Source organism: Mesocricetus auratus, unplaced genomic scaffold, assembly GCF_017639785.1.
Source record: "Mesocricetus auratus isolate SY011 unplaced genomic scaffold, BCM_Maur_2.0 Super-Scaffold_100006, whole genome shotgun sequence".
In the NCBI taxonomy this organism is placed as follows: domain Eukaryota; kingdom Metazoa; phylum Chordata; class Mammalia; order Rodentia; family Cricetidae; genus Mesocricetus; species Mesocricetus auratus.
The window spans coordinates 92,314,402-92,336,218 of record NW_024429190.1 but is presented as its reverse complement, the minus strand read 5'-3'; the positions used below and the strand labels follow the sequence as shown (position 1 = coordinate 92,336,218).

At 37.4% G+C, this 21,817-nt stretch overlaps 1 protein-coding gene across 1 annotated transcript; it reads left to right on the top strand.

The window, feature by feature from the left end:
- Positions 1-14,008: 14,008 nt before the first annotated feature.
- On the top strand, positions 14,009-14,875 carry LOC101840128 (pre-mRNA-splicing factor ISY1 homolog). Its single transcript, XM_040747886.1, is given in 2 exon segments — positions 14,009-14,720; positions 14,723-14,875. Coding segments are annotated over 2 exon segments (855 nt in total). The 5' UTR covers positions 14,009-14,018.
- Positions 14,876-21,817: the final 6,942 nt, after the last annotated feature.

Sequence of the window (21,817 nt, the reverse complement as noted above, 5' to 3'; positions counted from 1 at the left end):
TATCTTTGGCCTAAAGGTCTAGAGTGTTTGACAGGCTATTCTGTGAAGCAGGATCTTTGAAGGACTGTCCAGCCTTGTCTTAGGAATGTTGGAAGGTCACTTTCTTTTACATCCTGGTTGTCCAATTTGGACAGCATTCTTTTAGAAGTTGAGGCAAGGGCAGTTTCTTGAACAGTGGGTAACTTTTTCACAATGAAAGCAAACTCCATATGGAGCTTCTTTGACTTCCATAAACCTTTCTATAAGTATATTGATGCTGGCAAAAGCAGACATACCTCACTGTCATAAAAAGTCTTAAATACAATATTCTGTAGGTCTCTGAAGTATTTGAAGATGACGTATCTGTCTAGAGTATCTGTTTTACCTAGAAAACGTGCCTAACATAACTACAAGTTTGTTATATATGGCTATTAAGGTGCATTTCATTATTATCCTAAATAATATGTAATAATAGCTTTCAAGGACTACAATCTGTTACATTTTAAATTACCCTGCATAGGTATAATCCCCTAAACAAGTGTAGAGACACACACACACACACACACACACACACACATATATACATATATAATTTATATATGGTTATAAAAAATTACCCTAACTATGTATCAATATACAAAAATCCAAACCGATGAGACTACCAGTTTCTTTTAGTTAAAAGTAGATAAAATAATCTACCTTTTTGTCCTATCATTCCTATATTCCCCCCAAAGTTTTCAGAGATTCCTGAATCCAACCTCTTTCACTCAGATTTTCCTGATCTTTAGCAAAAACAAATTGCAACTAACAACCCCCACTGAATAGTGACAAACATCAATAACACACTGAACAACCAAAAACCATCCAAGCCACCTCTCAGAAATGTGTGTGTCATGTTCTTAAAATTGCTTCCTGTAATTTAGAGGAAGGTGGCATTTTTAGGAGACCATGAAAAAAAATGCGATAATAATCAAGTCCTAGGAGAAATAGCTGTTGTCCAGTCTTGGTGTAATGGGAATGGCTTATCTGAAGTCCTGGCTGGATTAGTCTGTGAGGCTAGACAATCTCAGCCTTAAGCTTTGAAGTTGTTCTGGGTGGTTTGTAGTTTGAAGCTGATCTTTTCGTCATGAGTGTTAGGTGAGTAACATTATCACAATCCACATGGAGTTGCCATTGCATATACAGCAGATCTCTGAAAGAGTAGAGAGTCATACTCTATTAGGTACCTCTGGGGTACACAAAATTAGTTCCTAATTACATGCTTCAGATGCAAACACCCCTAAAAAACACACACAGAAAGCTAGATGAAGTTTATTTCTAGCATTCGTCAGTACTCTGTGTGATGAGTAATATATGCACATGCTGCACACACACACACACACACATACACACATGCATGCACGTATGCACACACACACGCGCACACACACACAGACACACACGCGGCTCTTCTCACATGGGACAGTATTTTGTTTTTTCTCTAACAAGCATACGTGAGTTTAGAGAAGGAGAGAGCCACTCTCCAACTCCAAAGCCAATTTTGATTTTTAATTGAGTTGTGAACAACAAAAAAAAAGAGCATTTGCCTTATATGTTTGTAGAAGCAGCCCAAAAGAAACACTTGAAAAGATTTATGAAATTCTACCCTATTGTATGTTTAACGCGTGGGAATATCCCAGGAATTAATTGAACAATTGCTTTTGGTTTTTGTTTTGCCCTGAAGACTTATCTATTTATTCCTGTTTTTATTTGAGCCTCAATTTTTGTTTTTCTTGTTTTGTTTTGTTTTAACAACCTAACCAACATTTCTTCTCCTTCCGTTCCTCCCAAGTCCTCCCCACCACCATCCTTCCACCCTCCCCATTCACTCGCCCTCCTGTGTTTTTCTGTATCTGAAGAACTTATTTGAAAGGCTATTAATTTTCAGAAACCAGAGCCAGGGAGTGCCAAGTGGTGCTGTCCACAGTGACAGCAGTCCTTCCTAATTTTTGAAATGATCACAGGATGCTGATGATAGAAATTTCCCAAATAAATACTTAGCTGTTTTTAGATCTGTTTTTGTCCCATCCCCTATCCAATAGTAAAAGCCTATTTAATGTAATACTCAATTACTTTGTGGCTAAAAGACTTTTCAAATGTTTATCACATAAAATTTACAGAAAGCGTATTTTGAGAAAGTAAAATTCAAGAAAAAACATTCACTACCTAATTTACCATGGAGTTTTGTGTTTGGATCACATAAAGATGTTTGCAGTAGGTAAAGCTTTATACTTTTTACCTGAAATTTCTTAATATACATGCCAGTAAGTCCAAAATATATAATGAGAAACAAATGTTACGTCTAGGGGGAAATGCACTTTTTTATGTACTTAAGCAATGTTCTATGACCAGAAATAGCTTCACAACAGACATAAAAAACAGGATGTTCAGACTGATTCAGGCAGACAGAAGCATGAAGGAGGATGTTTCTTATAAATAAAAGGAGTCCGTGGAACATTTATAATACAGACAGAAATTATAGGTGTGGAAAATACTTTATGCACATTTATGCTGTATGTATATATTTAAGCACTTGCTTGTAATTCCAGTTTTAAAATTTGGAATCATCTTCCTTTAATAAAAGTTGTTTATCCATATTGAAATGTATAGATATATTTCTATAAGCATGAACATAAGCAGAAACCATGGTATTTGTGTTCTTAATAAAGAAATGTTTTCACAAATGCATAAAAATAATTTTTGAGTCTAGTAAATCATGTCAGAGGGTAATGATGAGAAAATTATATTCTTTGTTTCTTTCCAAGTGTTAATGTTTAGTAAATAGGAAGATATAATTGAGGTTATAAAAAAGAAAATAATAAAGTGATATATTTCTGTATAGTATTTTTCCTCTCAGTTATAGGACAAAGAGTGCTTGTTGTGATTGCCAAGCATCTGTCAGTGAGGAGAACAATGTGTTGGAAAGATGGAGGGTGACATGTAGAACATGAGATAAGCATGTTGAATTTGGTAGCTACCCAAATCTACCTAAAAAGAATTAGTAGCTGTTTACTGATACAAACACAGCTTGTAGAAGGAGACACCATGGAAGTTCCCAATATTGAAAACTTACTATACAGTGATGAAAGACACATAGAAGACATAAAAAACACTGCTTGATATTTCATCATGCCAAAACTGAGATTCTTTGAGAGTAGTTTTAACTAACAAAGCAATTCCACTTGTAAACTTATACCCAATGAAAATAAGACATTGATTACAAAAGGATAGTTTTCTCACATGCTTTTTACAGAATCATTGAAATTAGTCCATCTGCAAATAACTAGACAGGGAAAATGTGGTATGTTTATAAACTGGAATGTAAACTGGAGAATGTGGTGCAGCCCTATAAAAAAGGAAAGTCTGGAATTTATAATGACATGGTTGAATCCGGAAGACATTGTTCAAAATGAAAAACACACACATAGAAAGGTCAACTCCTTGAGTAGTATCACTCATATGTAGGATCTAAACTAATGGATTCAGAGATAGATAATTGGAAGAGTGGTTGCCAAGGGTGAGGGAAATGGGGATACATTGTACCGAGGGCATGAATTTTCAGTGTTGAATTATGAATGATCTCTGAGGCTCTAATGTATAGCACAAGAACTACTGTAAAAAATGGATAATAAGCTTGAAATTTGTTAACATCACAAATACCAAAATGTAACACTGATATGTGATGTTTACATTAATTAACTTCATTGGAGTGGTCATTTAATAATGTGTTATGTTAATACATCCTGCACTTCTTATTATGTACACCTTCTATGAAGTTGACAAGAAGTACCTTATATTTCCATAAATCAGAAGCCAGAATAACTTCTCTGGATGTGCTCTAGCCAGACTTTCAAAAATGTTGCAGATTCTCTTCCGTAAGCTTGCTTGCAGAATTCAGCTCTATCATCATGTAACTGAATTTTGAGACTTCCATGCTTGTTGTTTTCCTAGGTAGATGTTGGATGCTCCTTGTTCCCCAGTGTCACTTGTGATCCTTCTTGGGGCGCCTTCAGCAATGACGCTTCAAGTCCATCTAGGTTTATCATTCACTAATTATCAGTAAATTAACAATACTAATTTCTCCCCCCGCCCTTTCCTTCCACTTCCTCCTTGGTCTTCACATTTGTTTTCTGCCATCAGAAAGTTATACGGAAAGACAGCTACACTTTGAACAGGTTCATAATATGAAATTAACCTCGATTCTATATATCATGAGGTCATGTGGACATATGATGCAATCATGGCAGCACTATCTTACAATAGGCAGATGTGTGTGCAAAGGACTAAGCACATGGAATCTTAGAGTCATACCTGGAAATTCTGCTGCAGCATTTACCATTAGATACACCCCAAAATGAAGTGTGAATGTATGTGTCTGTGTATGTTTGTATGTGGATGTATTTATGTATGTATATATATATGTATACTATACTTGGAATTCAAATGAGCAAATTTTTTCATTTTATAAATGGCATAAAGAAAACTAATTAGCAATTCATCAATGATTTGCTGCTTAGAACAATTCAGCCAAAGTATATTTTCAATGTCTTTTTTTGCATCACAAAATAAAAACAATTCACTATATTAAATGATATCTAATGCCTTTATTTACTTTTACAATACTGTTTTAAAGTTACTAAAAATATTATAAATGATTAAAAATATATTAAATTATTAAAAAGCACCACAATTATGAAAAATATGTGTATATTCTTATGAACATATATATGGCATATCTTATAATAATTAAAGTTTCAAGTACATTAAAACAATATATCTCATTAAAATAATAGTTCCAATAATGCATCAGATATATCATACTGGGAGACAGAATTTGCTTGTTGGTTTATGAAAGAATGCTAATCTTATTTTTGGCATAGGAACAAGAATTAAAATAAAATTTAGTTCTGTCTGTACTCACTGCATTATCAAATTAAAAACCCACAGTATATGACAAATTCTTTCAGGCATCTTTCTACAGGAAAGCAGGCTTAATACCTCTCAGTTGAAACAGAGGTTGTGTCAGATTTCAAGCTTCTATTAAAAGTATGCAAAGACAAAATAGTAAATTTAGAGTGCAGGCCCCACCAGAGTTAGGAAAGTTTATCAGTAATATTGTAATATTATACAGTCCTTGGTATAGTTAAATGAGAATAGTATTTTATTTTTGTAATTTCCTCTCCTAAATTTATAACTCAAATCTAAGTATGATAAAACAGCAGATAAACCACCCTGAGGGAATTAAGCAGAATGTTCAGCTGCATCTTTTAAAAAATACCAAGGTCTTGAAAGATAAAAAGGACTGAAATATTTTACAGCATGGGGAATACAGTTAATAATAATGTATCAAGCCCTTTAAAATAGATAAGGAGTTCATTAAAATATGATTATCAATAGAAATAATAATTTAATGATGTATAATTATGTTAAACATTTCGTAATCAATACATAAGTATAAAAACATTGTATGCCATAAGTATTACTTTACATGTCAATTAAAGGTAATTAATAAATTGTGGAACTGTCATGAATAACGGGACACTGAGAAGTCATGGTGAGCCTAAGTGACTGGGATGAGCAGTAAAATAGGGGAAAGGCCATTACTGAAAACTAATCAAAATCAAACTGTACTCAAGATTATTTTACAGTTTTCTCTCTCTCTCACTCTCTCTCTCTCTCTCCCTCTCTCTCTCCTTCCCTCTCCCTCTCCTTCTCTCTCTCTCTCTGTCTCTCTCCCTCCTTCCCTCCCGACCTCTCCCTCTCCCTCTCCCTCTCTCTCTCTCTCTCTCTCTTTCTCTTTCTGCCTTGCTTTTAATAATAAGCTCTCACTATATGGCCTAGTCTGGCCTCAGTCTCATGACTATATCGCTTCCAGACATAGGACACCATACACAGCATGACAGAACTGATTTCTCAGAAATGTACCTTTTACATAAGGTACAATAATTCTAGGAGCATATATGAGACTTCTTTATGCTATCTTAATGTTTCTTCTCTACTCCTGTTCCATTTTTGCATATATTAATTGCACAACTGAAAAGTTTTCATTGTGATATTTTCATCCAGGCATTTAATGTGTACTGACTGTTTTCACTCCTCTGTTATTTTTCCCATTTTAAGTCCTTGATAAATGCTATTTTCTATTTTTTATTGACTATATAAAAAGTAAACACATGATTGAATATGACTTTCTGATTTCAGGAAATAGGTAGAAAAATTTCTTGCATCCTTACAAATCATGGAAATACAAATCAAATCTGCATTGAGAGTTCATCCTATACCAGTCATATTGCTATCATCAAGTACAGAAATTATCAAAAAGCAAAACACAATAATGGTGATTTCACTCTCGGTGGACCTATAATTTAGTCCACTCACAAAAGAAATTGATATGTAAGTTCCTAAAACATGTAAAATTATAACTTCTAAATAATTAAATTCTATGCATATTCCCCAAAGAATTTAAGTCAGAATTGTGTATAAAGATGCTTGTATATCTGTGATCATTGTGTGAGAGCCCACAGTAGAAATATGGAATCCACCTCCATGTCATCAATAAATGAAAAGACAAATAAAAAGTCATATATTTTCCCCAGGGAGGATTTTCAGTCATAAAGAAGAGAATTGTGCCATATGTAGAAAAATGGATAAATTAGAAAGCCAATTTTTTATTTAAAAAATTAAACCTGTATACACAAGGAACAATAAAATACATATGAAAATGGCAATATGTTTTCTCCCGCTTTGAGAATAATGAAAAGCAAGGCATACTGTCATCACAAACACATCTCTAAAACAATAGGAAAGTCACAGACTTATAGAATGCAGAAATGGAGAAAAGAAGCAGGAACTGAGTGCACATCTAATGTAAGAGAAACTCTAACAATAAGGGTAAAAAAAAGAACTGAAAGTACCCTCTAAGAAGTAAAATAATACAATTAGTTTTGAAATTAATGGAAATAAGCATATATATACATATATGTATGATTAAAATGATATGTTTTAGAAAAAAATAAGAGTATTACAAATCATATTGTCCTGATGCTTCCGTCCAGAAACATCATTACAGAAGACAATGTGGAAAAGCAGTTCAAATTTTGAGAAAGGCAAGTTCATTTCACAATGCTGTCCTTCAACTTTGAACATTTTAGAACAAAATACTTTACACCACTCTTACATAGAAATAGTTTAGGAACTGTGGAGGTCATGTAATTTATGGGGAAACTTACTAGCACCACTTTACTAAAACAGTAATTGCATGCCTAACTGCATTCTAAATGTCTATCCTTATACCAACAGATAAGTGTAGCTCTCCCCTTCATCAAAGAGACTATTACAGAAAGCCACAACTCATCAAAATACAGAGAATACGTGATCATACACGTTGCCTCCCGACTGTTAGATCTACAGCACAGCTACGGCACCCAAAGTTCAGGGATTACTGTGGAAGAGGGTGCAGAATGATTTCACAAAGCAGGACTCTGCTGTGAGGTTGTGTCCCTTAGAAATGACAGAGAAGCTTCTCCCATGACACTTCAAAAGTATGAGTACCTCAACAAAACCTGTTCAACGACAACACCATTGCATGCCAGCATATAAGTGGGAAATCTCTGGCGGCCCCAATGCTAGGCAAAGGGCTACAGGAAATTAGCTAAAAATTCTAAAGCTTCTGAGAATAGTAAAAATAGTCCTCCCCAAGGATGAACCCCCATCTAGTTATTCAATACTCTAAAATGAATTTTAAGAATTAAGGAAACAAAACTTATGGAAATCATAGGCAAAGTAATCTTTATTCATTTTCAAATCCCAGCCTCATTCTTCAGACAAAGCAATGAAAAACAGTAAGGATAACTTTTGACAAACAGAATTTATATTCTGTAGACCTTGATTTGGTAACAGTTTAAGTATCATACTAGATTCTGAGGAATGTCAGTATTTTAAACCTATTATGACGTCATAAACAAATTATACAAAAAACAAATATTAGGAGATAGATTATATAAGGCAGAAAAAAAGGTTTCTAGATCATTTTTACAGAAGAAAATCCACAGATCTAATTTAGGTATACATAGATTATAGCTATTATAAATTTATATTTTAAATTTTTCTCATATGTGGAATAAGGGGGAAAATAAATATAAGTACAAAGTAGTGTGAAAGAGAAGTGAGAGAACCAGAGTCTAGAGGGTGTGATAAGGGAAGGAAATGGGTCTGTCATGTTCAGATATGCTGCATTCATGCAAAATTGACAATGAAGCACATGTTGTACAATTAATAAATGTCAAACAAACTGGTGGCTGTGTGTGACAACTGTGGAGGCATTTTAAAACAGACAAGGTGTTCCAACCACATATGAATGTCTTTATCTTCAACTGCCTTCCAAATAAAGCATTTCACTCTGCATCAGACATCACTGTTTCAATGCAGTACCACAACCTAGCTGCAATGGGAACACTTTGAAGTCACTTGATGCTCTTGTATAATATAAAGAAAATCAGAATAAAATTGTGTGCAGTTATAAAGAGCAAATGATAATTATGGTTTAGGGTGGTTTTATTAATTGCATTATCTCATTATTGCTTAATTAATACAAAGATAAAATAACAGTTTGTTTGTAAAAATGAAGGAGCAGAGACTGGTGAGATGGGATGCCAGTTACTGTTCACACAGAGGGCCCAAGACTCATTCCCAGCATTCACATCAGGTGACACACAATTACCTGTAGCTCCAGCTCCAAGGATCTGAAGTCTCAACTGGCCTCTACATGTGCTCTCTCGCTCTTGCTCACTCTCTCTCTCTCTCTCTCTCTCTCTCTCTCTCTCTCTGTCTCTCTCCCTCCCTCCCTCCCCTACCCATACACAAATCAAATAAAACTAAATCTGAAAAGGAAGGATTGAAAAAATAGTTGACTCAATTCAATTTTATATTTAAAATGTTTTATTGGCATTTACTTACATTTTTCAAAAATTATTGATGTTTAATATTTTTAAATTTATCATTTTGTACCACAGCTTATCAGCCAGCTGTTTCAATATTACTGTTTTTATTAACTTTATCAGCATTATGGAGTAGATGCTGTGAAATATTTCCCACTAGCTATGAAAAAATTAAATAAACACTTTCAAGGAATATTTACAAGTAATTTTTCTGTATTCAATCAAAATTCATTATTTTTCATTATCCATCTAAATCAATTCAGCCTAGACATACTAGCATTGCAGCAAAGACAGAATTCCGAAGGATTTTACAATAATCAACATTTTACAAATGCCAAATTTATAAACCAATATAAGTATTCATAACATTTCAACATATATCTAAGCACACAAGTGATGCTGTAAAACACTGCTGGACAACGTAGATCAAGGCCCCAGATGAGGACACTTGGCCTTCACATGTAATTGCCGTTCTTTGTTGAGTCTTTCTATGGTTTAGGCAGCAGGGTAACTGTGGCCTCCTAAAATAGATTTCACAGTGTTCCTTCTGTTTCAGTTTACTTGAATGTTTAAGGAGTATTGGCATTAATTATTCTTTGAAAGTCTGGCAGTATTCTATGCTAAAACAATTTGGCTCTGGGACTTTTTATGGCTTGGAGGCTTTTATTTACTGCTTCTTTTTTCTATTCACAGCTATGCATCTGCTTAAATTGTTTATCTGATCTTTATTTAATTTTGATAAGTGACAAGATAATCATCCATTCCTTTTAGATTTTTCACTTTGGAGGACTATGCCCCCCAAAGTATTTTAAAGTATGTCTTTATGATTCTCTGGATTTACCTGGTGTCTATTGTTATGCCCTCCTTTTCATCTTTAATTTTATTAATTTGAATCCTCTTCCCCTGTCTTTGATTTGACCATGGATTTGTCAATCTCCCTGATTTTCTCAAAGAACCACATATTGTTTTACTGATTCACTGTGGTTTTTTTCTATTTTATTGATTTCAGCCATGAGTTTGATTATTTCTTGCCAACTATTCCTTTTGCATGTTATAGAGCTTTTAAGTTATTAATATGAGATCTCTCTATTTTTTAATTTTTGAATTATATGTGTTATTTATTCTATGTGCACATGTGGGAGAGGGCAGACGGCACATATGTGGAGGCCAGAGACAGCTTGCAGTAGTTACTTTTCTCTGTTTCCTTCCACTGTGTGGGTCTCAAGGCTCAAAAGCAGATTGCCAGGCTTGGCGACAAATGCCTTTATCAACTGATTCACCTCGAACACACCTGTTTGGAACACTTTTTAACAAGGCTTCAGATGAGTTTCCCAAACTAAGAAACATTGCCTTGTGGAAGGTACTATGAAGCAAATAAAGCTAGACTCCTCTAGTGGAGTAAGGGTAGAGGAGAAGAAGACAGTCTCAGGAAAGCCTGAGAGACCCTCAATGAGGAACATAGTATTGAAACAAAGGCAAATAAGCTTTGCCACAGATTAAGTCTAATGAATTACAGGATGTATGTAAGGGTTTGGCCTGGTTTCTGCCTAGTGTAGACGTGTACCAAAATCCACTAACAATGTCTGTCATGTCCTTCTGTAGAAGGCATGGGCCTGTTTGCCAAACAGTTGCCACCCTTAATGAGAGCTCATCCATATTTGAGGCCCAGTGGTATGACTTTTGAAGTGTCATTAGTGTGTGGTGAAACGGGAATTGCAAAGCCCCGTGCTCTTCCCTTATGTCCCCCAGTCCTTCTTATCTGTGCTTAGTGAAGAGGCACTTGGAGGCATTGTTGTAGCTCTTACTAAAGATCATGAAAGTCAAGGGGTTGAAGGAGGAATCTATGTACTCACACCACAGGAATATGCTTTTCCAGATGGTTGGCAGGCTACGGCAACAGAATGGGCTGGGGAGCTCAGTCAGGAAGAAGGGGATCCAACACAGCACAAGCACATGGATCAAGATCCCCACCATCAATGAGGCTGCTTGGTTCTCCTTCTGCTCCTTCTATGAGTCTCTGCTTGTCTGGAAGGTCACTGCTGCTCTGCCACCTGCTGTGAGCACCATATCAGCCTCCTCAGGTGCCTCCTTTGCCTGCTTTTAATTGCAGCACTCAGGAGGCAGAGGCAGGTGGATCTCTGTGAGTTCAAGGCCAGCCTGATCTACAGAGCGAGTTCCAGGACAAGCTCCAAAGCAATACACTCTATTTTTTTTAATGTAGACACTTAGCGATATGATCCTGCCTCTTAGAACTTCCTTCATTGTGTTCCGTAAGTTCTAGCATGCTGTGTACTCATTTTTATTCATTTCTAAAATCCTTTTATATCTTTTTAAATTTTTGTCTTGACCCATTTATGTGGTAATATCATATTGTGATTTCAGGATAGAGTATCAGTTTTCTTCATTAAACCATGACCATACCTGAATGTGACTTTTGAAATCTCCAAAATGAGGATGGGGCCCCACAATGACAATTTCCCCAGGATTGTGGCAATAGCATTAACTACAACTAAAGATCAATTTTGAACTACAAATTGCTCAGAACAATTTTGAGATGGCCAGTTGAGATGATCCAACCTCACAGACAACTCTAGCCACGACTTGAGGCAAGTCCTGCACTTTACCATTATGCAGAGACTGAACAAAAATGATAGAACTCGATAATCAACCCAAATTTTTCTTTTCTTTTCAGGATCTCTTAAAGATGCTGTCTCTCTCCAACAGCAGGAAGAAAATCTAAGAGCACAAAGTCGACATTCCCAAGATGTGGGGTGGGAGGTTTTTGGTCATTCATTAGGTTATGGACATTTGTCATTGTTTAGGGGAATTGGTTACAGAATGTTGTTGGCTATGGTCAGCAAGAAAGTTGTACAAAAATTAGATTCAAAATTTTCATTTTGAAAAAATTATACAGATAGAATAAAAGGGTACATTATTACTATACTCTGCATAGAAAAAAGGGAGGATATAGATATGATAAAAAGGTAAGTTATTGAATCTACTCTTAAGAAACACCTACTAGTTTTAAATGTTTTACAGTGGATTGGTATTCTGTATATCATATATAAATATTGCATATAGAAACAAATTAGAGATTAATTTTGTTAAAACATATTATACATATATTTCTAATCTTATTCAAGCTATTGCATCTACACAGCTCATATAACAATTTAATGAAAATTTCTAGTTCTTGAAAATTTTATTACAAATTATATAGGGTATTAAGTAAATGAAGGTTCTTATTTAGTTACCTGTTTTCATCACATTTGTAGACATGTTTACAAGGTCAAACAGAGGTATGTTTTAAATAAACAGGTCATCTTCAAACACTTCAGAAATCTACAGAATATGGCATTTAAGATGTATTATTAACATTGGCAATTTTTAGGACAATGAGACATGTCTGCTCCTGGCAGCACCAATCTACTTCAGAGAGGATGGGCATCAAAGAAACTCCACATGGAGGTTACTTTCTTTATGACAAAGATAAGTCACTGGGCAAGGAAGTGCCCATACATCAACTGATGACAGTATGCTATCCAAACTAGACAAACAGGACACAAAAGACAGTGACTGACTGCAAACCTTGCCAAGACAAGGCAGGATAGTCCTTAAGAATATCCTTCTTCACAAAAAACTCTGTCAGAGATGCTAGACCTATACACTGAAGATGAATACTGCAATGTTACAGAACAACCTTGGGTGACTGTCCTGGTAGACAACTGTTTTTGTAATTTCTCACAATATTTAGAAGTCACTTGCTTGTACTTCCTGTTTACTCAGTTAATATTAACTCCTTCTGGGCCCTATGTTTGAAGTTCCTAGTGTTTTCAGCCATAAGGGCTTATCTTACACCTCAGGGAGCAACCAAGGGCAACAGCAATAATTCCTGATATTTTGGGAGTCTCTTGGACTGCCTTGATAAAGAATACAAAAGAAGACTTCTCATATTTTTAAATTGAAAGGCTATATCATTTGCTTATCACATTTAGACCTTAAATACCTGCATTTAATGTTTTTACTACTAACGTATATTTGAAAAATATATGCTACATTATATGAACCCCTATTTTGTCTTAAATCTCCATTTCTGTGAAACAATTCACTTTACTCTTGATTACTTACTGAATTCCATGTAGAACTACTAACCTTGAACAAGTAATGCTGCTACCAACCTATCTAGGCACAGTAGCACTCTTTGTAATTCCTTTTTGGAACTTTGGCAGTATTTAAAGTATCAGTGCACAAGAAAATCATGAATTGATATATATTCAAGGGCTGTGTCTTTATGATAAAAGAATTTGTGATACAAATAAAATGAAGTGAAGAGTGAACTGCAAGGTAGAGTTCGCTATATGATGGAACCTAACTATTTAAACTGAGCTAGATAGTTATAATTTTAGAATATTGCATGCCATCCCCATAGTTACCACAACAGAATTAGCTATAGAATTACAAGTATTGAGAATAGAATTCTAAAGTGTCATTACAAAAAAAGCAACAAAACAAAAACAGGATAGTAGAGAAAGAAATGAGGAAGCATAGAAAATCTATCAGACACTTAAATGGTTTCTGCAGAAATGTATATAATGATCATATACATTCTCTTTCAGTAATGACCTCACATGCAAGACTTTCAAGACACAAAATTAAAATCATAAGAAAAAAAGAAAATAAAAATGAATAAGACAAGATCCCACAACACACTGTTTTTAAAGATTCGTTTTAGGTCTAAAGATACACATTGATTGAAAGCAGAGGAAGGCAAGAAAAAAGTCCATTAAACTCATTACAGAAAAAAAGTTTTACTAATATTGAACAAAGGATATTTTCATTCAAAACTATTTTAAGAGGCAAATAATATTATATGGAGATAAATTAGGTAATCCACCAAGGAAGTGTTGCATATATACCAAATATAAGAACTATACATGTGGCTTCCGACAAAAAGCGCATCCTGTCAGCTGTTAAGGGTTTTCTCTTCCCGCGCTGGCCCTTCTGGTCCGGGACAGCAAGGCATGCTGTACTGGGGCGCAGCGCCCGGGCGCCCTAGCCGGCACCATGGCCCGAAATGCAGAAAAGGCCATGACTGCTCTGGCAAGGTTTCGTCAAGCTCAGCGGGAAGAGGGAAAAGTCAAGGAACGAAGACCCTTTCTTGCTTCTGAATGTACTGAGTTGCCCAAAGCTGAGAAATGGAGGCGACAGATCATTGGAGAGATCTCAAAAAAAGTTGCTCATATTCAGAATGCTGGCTTAGGGAAATTCCGAATTCGAGACCTGAACGATGAAATTAACAAGCTGCTGAGAAAGAAAGGCCACTGGGAGGTCCGGATCAAGGAACCGGGTGGTCCTGATGATGGAAAAGTTGGCCCTAAGATGCTGGATCATGAGGGTAAAGAAGTCCCAGGAAACCGTGGTTACAAGTACTTTGGGGCAGCAAAAGACTTGCCTGGTGTCAGAGAACTGTTCGAGAAAGAACCCCTCCCTCCTCCCAGAAAGACAAGCGCCGAGCTCATGAAGGCGATCGACTTTGAATATTACGGTTACCTGGATGAAGATGATGGAGTTACTGTGCCTTTGGAACAAGACTATGAAAAGAAACTCAGAGCTGAGCTGGTAGGAAAATGGAAAGCAGAGAGAGAGGCTCGACTGGCAAGGGGAGAAAAGGAAGAGGAGGAGGAAGAGGAGGTCAACATCTATGCTGTCACCGAGGAAGAGTCTGGTGAGGAAGGCAGCCAAGAGAAGGCAGGGGAGGATGCCCAGGCCAGCAGAAGTTCATCGCTCATGTTCCGGTGCCATCGCAGCAGGAGATCGAGGAGGTGCTTGTGTGGAGGAAGAAAATGGAACTGCTCCAGAAATATGCCAGTGAGACCCTGCAGGCACAGAGTGAGGAATCCAAGCGGCTCCTGGGGTCCTAGGTTGAGCCAGAGCCCTTCTTGACCCTGGGAGATCTGGTAGGTGTACTTGTGAGCCCTCGAGGCCTGCCATCCTCATGGCTACCCTGGGCTGTAGCGAGGCGGCTAGTGCTGGGAGGCCCTGCGCCTTTCTCATCCTCCATCTTCTCCCTCTCCTTTTCTGGAGAGGTGAGCTGGCCTGATGGTAAGGCCTGCCCCTGACTTCCCAGGAAGCTGTCAGGGTACTGAAGACTAACCACCACCTTTCACAGATACCTTTGCTACCATACAGATCCATTCATTTTTATTTTGGAATGTGTAAAATCAACTCTCTGTCTGAAAAATTATTCTGCCTTGTACTATGATGCTGGGAAGAGAGAAGGATTAATTAGTAGCCGACATTTAAAAAATGAATGATTTTTATTCATATCATATTCAGATTCAGAGACATGTCTCCTCTGGAAACTGAGATGGTGTGTCTAGCCTCAGATGGGTCCTGGCTGTCAGTAGCAGAGCCATCCCCTCGTGCTGGAACTTGTTTTACTTTGTCATGGTCCCCTCTGTGTGAACCTGCTTCTCCCTCTCCTGTCTTGTGGACAGAAATTCTAAGTTTGCAACTTTACTTTTATAACTTGTTCAGAGAAAGCTGCTTTTATTAAAAATTTTAATAAGAAAAAAAGAACTACACATGTGAACAAGTATTTGAAAAACTAAATGGAGAAATACACAAATATATGTTAAAATTAAATGAACAAATGCTATATGTAACTGACAGAGTGTAATTATATTAAGTCAATGTGAGAAGAACTCAAGGAGAGTTATCTTGTGAGATATAAAGAGAATAATAATAATGAGAAAGGAGACAACTCTGGAAAGTGTGAAACTAATATCTAGCACTTTCTGACTGGCATACAGCATCCCCAGGTATTTTGCCAAATGGTTGTTCTGTCCAACTGCCTCACAAATATTTATGTTTAGCATTATAGGAGCTACGGTTGGTGGATGATGTTAAGGGAACAGCATCTTAAGATTCAGTAACGATCAGCCCCTCCAAGACCCCAACCCCAAGGAGCCCAGCTTCAGGTGAGATTGGGTCTCCAGCGGGGACCGCCCGCCCATCACCCATTCCCCTCCATCTTCGGGGAGGCTCCCGGCTTCCAGAAGAGCCGTCCACACAGGAAAGAGATCAGCCCCTCCAAGGCCCCAACCCCAGCGAGTCCAGCTTCAGGTGAGATTGGGTCTCCGGCTGGGACCGCCCCCCCCATCACCCATCCCCCTCCATCTTTGGGGCCGCTCCCAGCTTCCAGAAGAGCCGCCCACACAGGAAAGAGATCAGCCCCTCCAAGACCCCAACCCCAGCGAGTCCAGCTTCAGCATCCCCAGCTTCAGCTGCAGTAAGGAAGGAGACCAGTGGAGACGGAAAGACCCCACCAGCACCCACTGGAAGAAGAGATGGGAAGAAGACAGAATAAGAGATCACTCAGCAATAGAAACACCAACATGACCCCACCAGAATCCAGGGATCCAACACCAGCAAGACCCGAAAAGCACTACATAGATGAAGAAGAGGAGACAGACCTTAAAAATTATTTCATGAAGATGATGGAGACCCTCAAAGAAGAAACGAGGAAATCCCTTAAAGAAATAGAAGAAAAAACAAAAAAAACATCAATGAAATGGGGGAAAAAATTCAAGAAATAAGCAAATCTCTCAAAGAATCTAAAGAGCACCAAGAAAAAACAACCAAGAAAATTAAGGAAACAGCTCAAACAGTTGAAGGATTGAAAGCTGAAATAGAAACGATAAAGAAAACACAGAATGAAGGGATGCTGGAAATAGAAAAGCTCGGTAAACGTTCTGGAATTACAGATGCCAGTATCACCAATAGAATACAAGAGATAGAAGAGAGAATCTCAGGTGTTGAAGACTCATTAGAGGATATAGAGTCTTCAACCAAAGAAAATCTCAAAACCAACAAATCCTTAACACAAAATATCCAGGATATATGGGACACCGTGAAGAAGCCAAACCTGAGAATAATAGGTATAGAAGAAGGTGAAGAACTTCAACTTAAAGGTATAGAAAACATATTCAACAAAATCATAGAAGAAAACTTCCCTAACCTAAAGAAAGATATGCCTATGAAAGTACAAGAATCTTACAGAACACCAAATAGGCTTGACCAGAAAAAGAAGTCACCTTGCCATATAATAATCAAAACATCAAACCTACAGAGTAAAGAGAAAATATTAAGAGCAGCTAAAGAAAAAGGCCAAGTAACATACAAAGGCAGACCTATCCGAATTACACCTTACTTCTCAATGGAAACGATGAAAGCCAGAAGATCCTGGTCAGATGTCCTACAAACGCTAAGGGAACAAGGATGCCAGCCCAGACTACTATATCCAGCAAAGCTCTCAATTACCATAGATGGAGAAAACAAAATATTCCATGACAAAGCCAGATTTAAACAATACGTATCCATGAATCCAGCTCTACAGAAAATGCTAGAAGGAAAACCTAGAGCCAAGGAAGATAACTACATTCACAAAGACACAGGCAATATATAATCATACTTTACAAAACACCAAAAGAAAAAGGGAGGAGAAACTACACAAAATAACTTCACTAACAATAAATCAAGCACAAACAAGGATCACCAATCAATGGTCATTAATATCCCTCAATGTCAACGGCCTCAACTTGCATATAAAAAGACACAGACTAGCAGAATGGATACGAAGACAGAACCCTTCCTTCTGCTGCATACAAGAAACACATCTCAACACCAAAGACAGACGTTATCTCAGAGTAAAGGGCTGGGAAAAGATCTTCCAATCAAACGGCCCCAAGAAACAAGCGGGCGTAGCAATCCTAATATCTAACAAATTAGACTTCAAATTCAAATCAATCAAAAGAGATGAAGAAGGGCACTTCATATTCATCAAAGGAAAAATACATCAAGACGAAGTCTCGATTTTAAACATCTACGCCCCAAATACAAAGGCACCTACATTCGTGAAAGAAACATTACTAAAGCTCAAAATGCACATAAAATCTCACACACTAATAGTAGGAGACTTCAACACTCCGCTAGACAGGACCTCCAGGCAGAAACTTAACAAAGAAACAAAAGAATTAATAGAAGTTATGACCCAACTGGGTTTAACAGACATCTATAGAACACTCCACCCAAATACAAAGGGATATACCTTCTTCTCGGCACCACATGGAACCTTCTCTAAAATTGACCACATAATAGGAAACATAGCAAATCTCCACAGATACAAAAAAATTGGAATAACCCCCTGCATCTTATCAGACCACCATGCATTAACATTAGAATTCAACAATAACACAAGTTGCAGAAACCCTACAAACTCATCGAGATTGAACAATGCACAATTGCACCATCCCTGGGTAAAGGAACAAATAAAAAAAGAAATTAAAGACTTCCTCGATTTCAATGAGAATGAAGACACAACATACACAAACTTATGGGACACTTTGAAAGCAGTGCTGAGAGGAAAGTTTATAGCACTAAGTGCCCACATGAAAAAACTGGAGAACAGTCATACTAGAGAATTAATAGCACAGCTGAATGTTCTAGAACAAAAAGAAGCAAACTCCCCCAGGAGGAGCAGATGCCAGGAAATAATCAAATTGAGGGCTGAAATCAATCAAGTAGAAACCAGGAAAACACTGAGAAGAATCAATGAAACAAAGAGTTGGTTCTTTGAGAAAATCAACAAAATAGACAAACCTCTGTCCAAACTAACCAAAAGACAGAGAGAGAACATGCTAATTAACAAAATCAGGGATAAAAAAGGGGACATAACAACGGACTCTGAGGAAATCAAGAGAATCATCAGGGCATATTTTGAAAATCTGTACTCCACAAAATTTGAAAATTTAAAGGAAATGGACAATTTCCTGGATAGATATCACTTGCCAAAACTAAATCAAGAACAGATAAATAATCTAAACAGACCTATAACCCCTAATGAAATAGAAGCAGTCATCAAAAGTCTCCCAAACAAAAAAAGCCCATGCCCAGATGGCTTCAGTGCAGAATTCTACCAGAAATTCAAAGAAGAGCTCATTCCAATACTCGTCAAAGTATTCCACACAATAGAAGCAGGAGGCTCACTGCCAAACTCTTTCTACGAGGCTACAATTACCTTGATACCCAAGCCACACAAAGACACAACTAAGAAAGAGAACTATAGACCAATTTCCCTCATGAACATTGATGCAAAAATACTCAATAAAATACTTGCAAACCGTTTTCAAGAACACATCAGAAAAATCATCCACCATGATCAAGTAGGCTTCATTCCAGGAATGCAGGGATGGTTCAACATTAGAAAATCTATCAATGTAATCCACCATATTAACAATCTGCGAAAGAAAAACCACATGATCATCTCACTAGATGCTGGAAAAACCTTTGACAAAATCCAGCACCCCTTCATGATAAAGGTCCTAGAGAGATCAGGGATAACAGGAACGTACCTGAATATAATAAAAGCAATATACAGTAAACCAACACCTAACATCAAACTAAATGGAGAGAAACTCAAAGCAATTCCTCTAAAATCAGGAACAAGACAAGGCTGTCCACTCTCTCCATATCTCTTCAATATTGTACTTGAAGTTCTAGCTACAGCAATAAGACAACAAAAGGAGATAAAGGGGATACAAATAGGAAAAGAAGAAGTCAAACTTTCACTATTTGCAGATGATACGATAGTTTACATAAGTGACCCAAAAAACTCCGCAAGGTTACTCCTAGAGCTGATAAACACCTTCAGCAATGTGGCAGGATACAATGTAAACTCAAAAAAATCAGTGGCCCTATTATATACAGATGATGAAGTGACTGAGAAAGAAATCAGAGAAACATCACCTTTTACAATAGCCAAAAACAGCATCAAATATCTGGGGATAATGTTAACCAAGGAAGTGAAAGACTTGTATATCAAGAACTTTGTGTCTTTGAAGAAAGAAATCAAAGAAGATACCAGAAAATGGAAAGATCTCCCATGCTCTTGGATTGGTAGGATCAACATAATAAAAATGGCAATCTTGCCAAAAGCTGTCTATAGATTCAATGCAATCCCTATCAAAATTCCATCACAATTCTTCAAGGACCTGGAAAGAACATTAATCAACTTTATATGGAAAAACAAAAGGCCCAGGATAGCCAAAACATCCCTATACAATAAAGGAACTTCAGGAGGCATCACCATACCTGACTTCAAGCTCTATCATAGAGCTATAGTCCTGAAAACAGCTTGGTATTGGCACAAAAATAGGCAGGTAGACCAATGGAACCGAATCGAAAGCCCTAATTTTAACCCACACACCTATGAACACCTGATTTTTGACAAAGAAGCTAAAACTGTACAGTGGAAAAAAGAAAGCATCTTCAACAAATGGTGCTGGCATAACTGGGTAATGGTATGCAGAAGACTGCAGATAGATCCATGTTTATCGCCTTGTACAAAACTTAAGTCCAAATGGATCAAAGATCTCAACATACATCCAGCCACACTGAAACTTTTAGAAGAGAAAGTGGGAGATACTCTTCAACGAGTTGGTACAGGAGACCACTTCCTAAACATAACACCAGTGGCACAGGCACTGAGATCGACAATTAACAAATGGGACCTTCTGAAACTAAAAAGCTTCTGTAAGGCAAAGGACACAGTCAAAAAGACAAAAAGGCAGGCCACAGAATGGGAAAAGATATTCACTAACCCTACATCTGACAGAGGGCTAATCTCCAAAATTTACAAAGAACTCAAGAAACAAGTCTCCAAAACACCAAAGGATCCACTTGAAAGGTGGGGTACAGAGCTAAATAGAGAATTCTCAGTAGAGGAGGCTAAAATGGCCAAGAGACACTTAAGAAAGTGCTCAACATCCTTAGCCATCAGGGAAATGCAAATCAAAACAACTCTGAGATACCATCTTACTCCTGTCAGAATGGCTAGAATCAAAAACACCTAAGACAATTTATGCTGGAGAGGATGTGGAGAGAGAGGAACACTCCTCCACTGCTGGTGGGAATGCCGACTCATACAGCCTCTTTGGAAATCAGTATGGAGATTCCTCAGGAAAATGGGAATTAATCTACCACTAGACCCAGCAATTCCACTCTTAGGCATTTATCCAAATGAGGCAGGTTCATACAACAAGGGCATCTGCTCCACTATGTTCATAGCAGCATTGTTTGTAATAGCCAGAACCTGGAAGCAACCCAGATGCCCCTCAACTGAAGAGTGGATAGAGAAAATGTGGTACATTTACACAATGGAGTATTATTCAGCAGAAAAAAACAATGGAATCTTGAAATTCACAGGGAAATGGATAGCACTGGAAGAAACCATCCTGAGTGAAGTAACCCAGTCGCAAAAAGACAAACATGGTATGTACTCACTCATATATGGATTTTAGATATGGATTTAGACAGGATAGTGCCAGTCTGCACTTCCACAGATAGAGAGTCTTGGAAACAGGAAAGAACCTAAAAGATATGCATATATGCATAGTACCCAAGAGAAGAGGATGGAGACAAGATCCTCTGAATGGATGGGGAACACGGTGAGGGGTGGGGGGGAGTGGGACCTGGGAAGAATAGAGGGGGTAAAGAGGAAGGGAGTAGGTCATGGGGGAACAGGAAGTTGAGGGGGTGGGGGTAGAATAGGGGGAAGAGGGAATCACAGGATGGAAGACAGATCAGGCACCAGAGTGACCTCGAGTGATCTAAAGGTATAACATCAATTGGCAAGCTAAGCAATAGTGGAGGGACCACCTCGAATGCCCATTCCTGATAATGAACTTGATGTCTATAACCATCCGGGAGCCTTCATCCTGTGACTGATGGAAGCAGAGGCAAACACACAACTAATCACTGAACTGAACCCAAGGAACCCAGGGACAGAGAGAGAGGAGTGATGA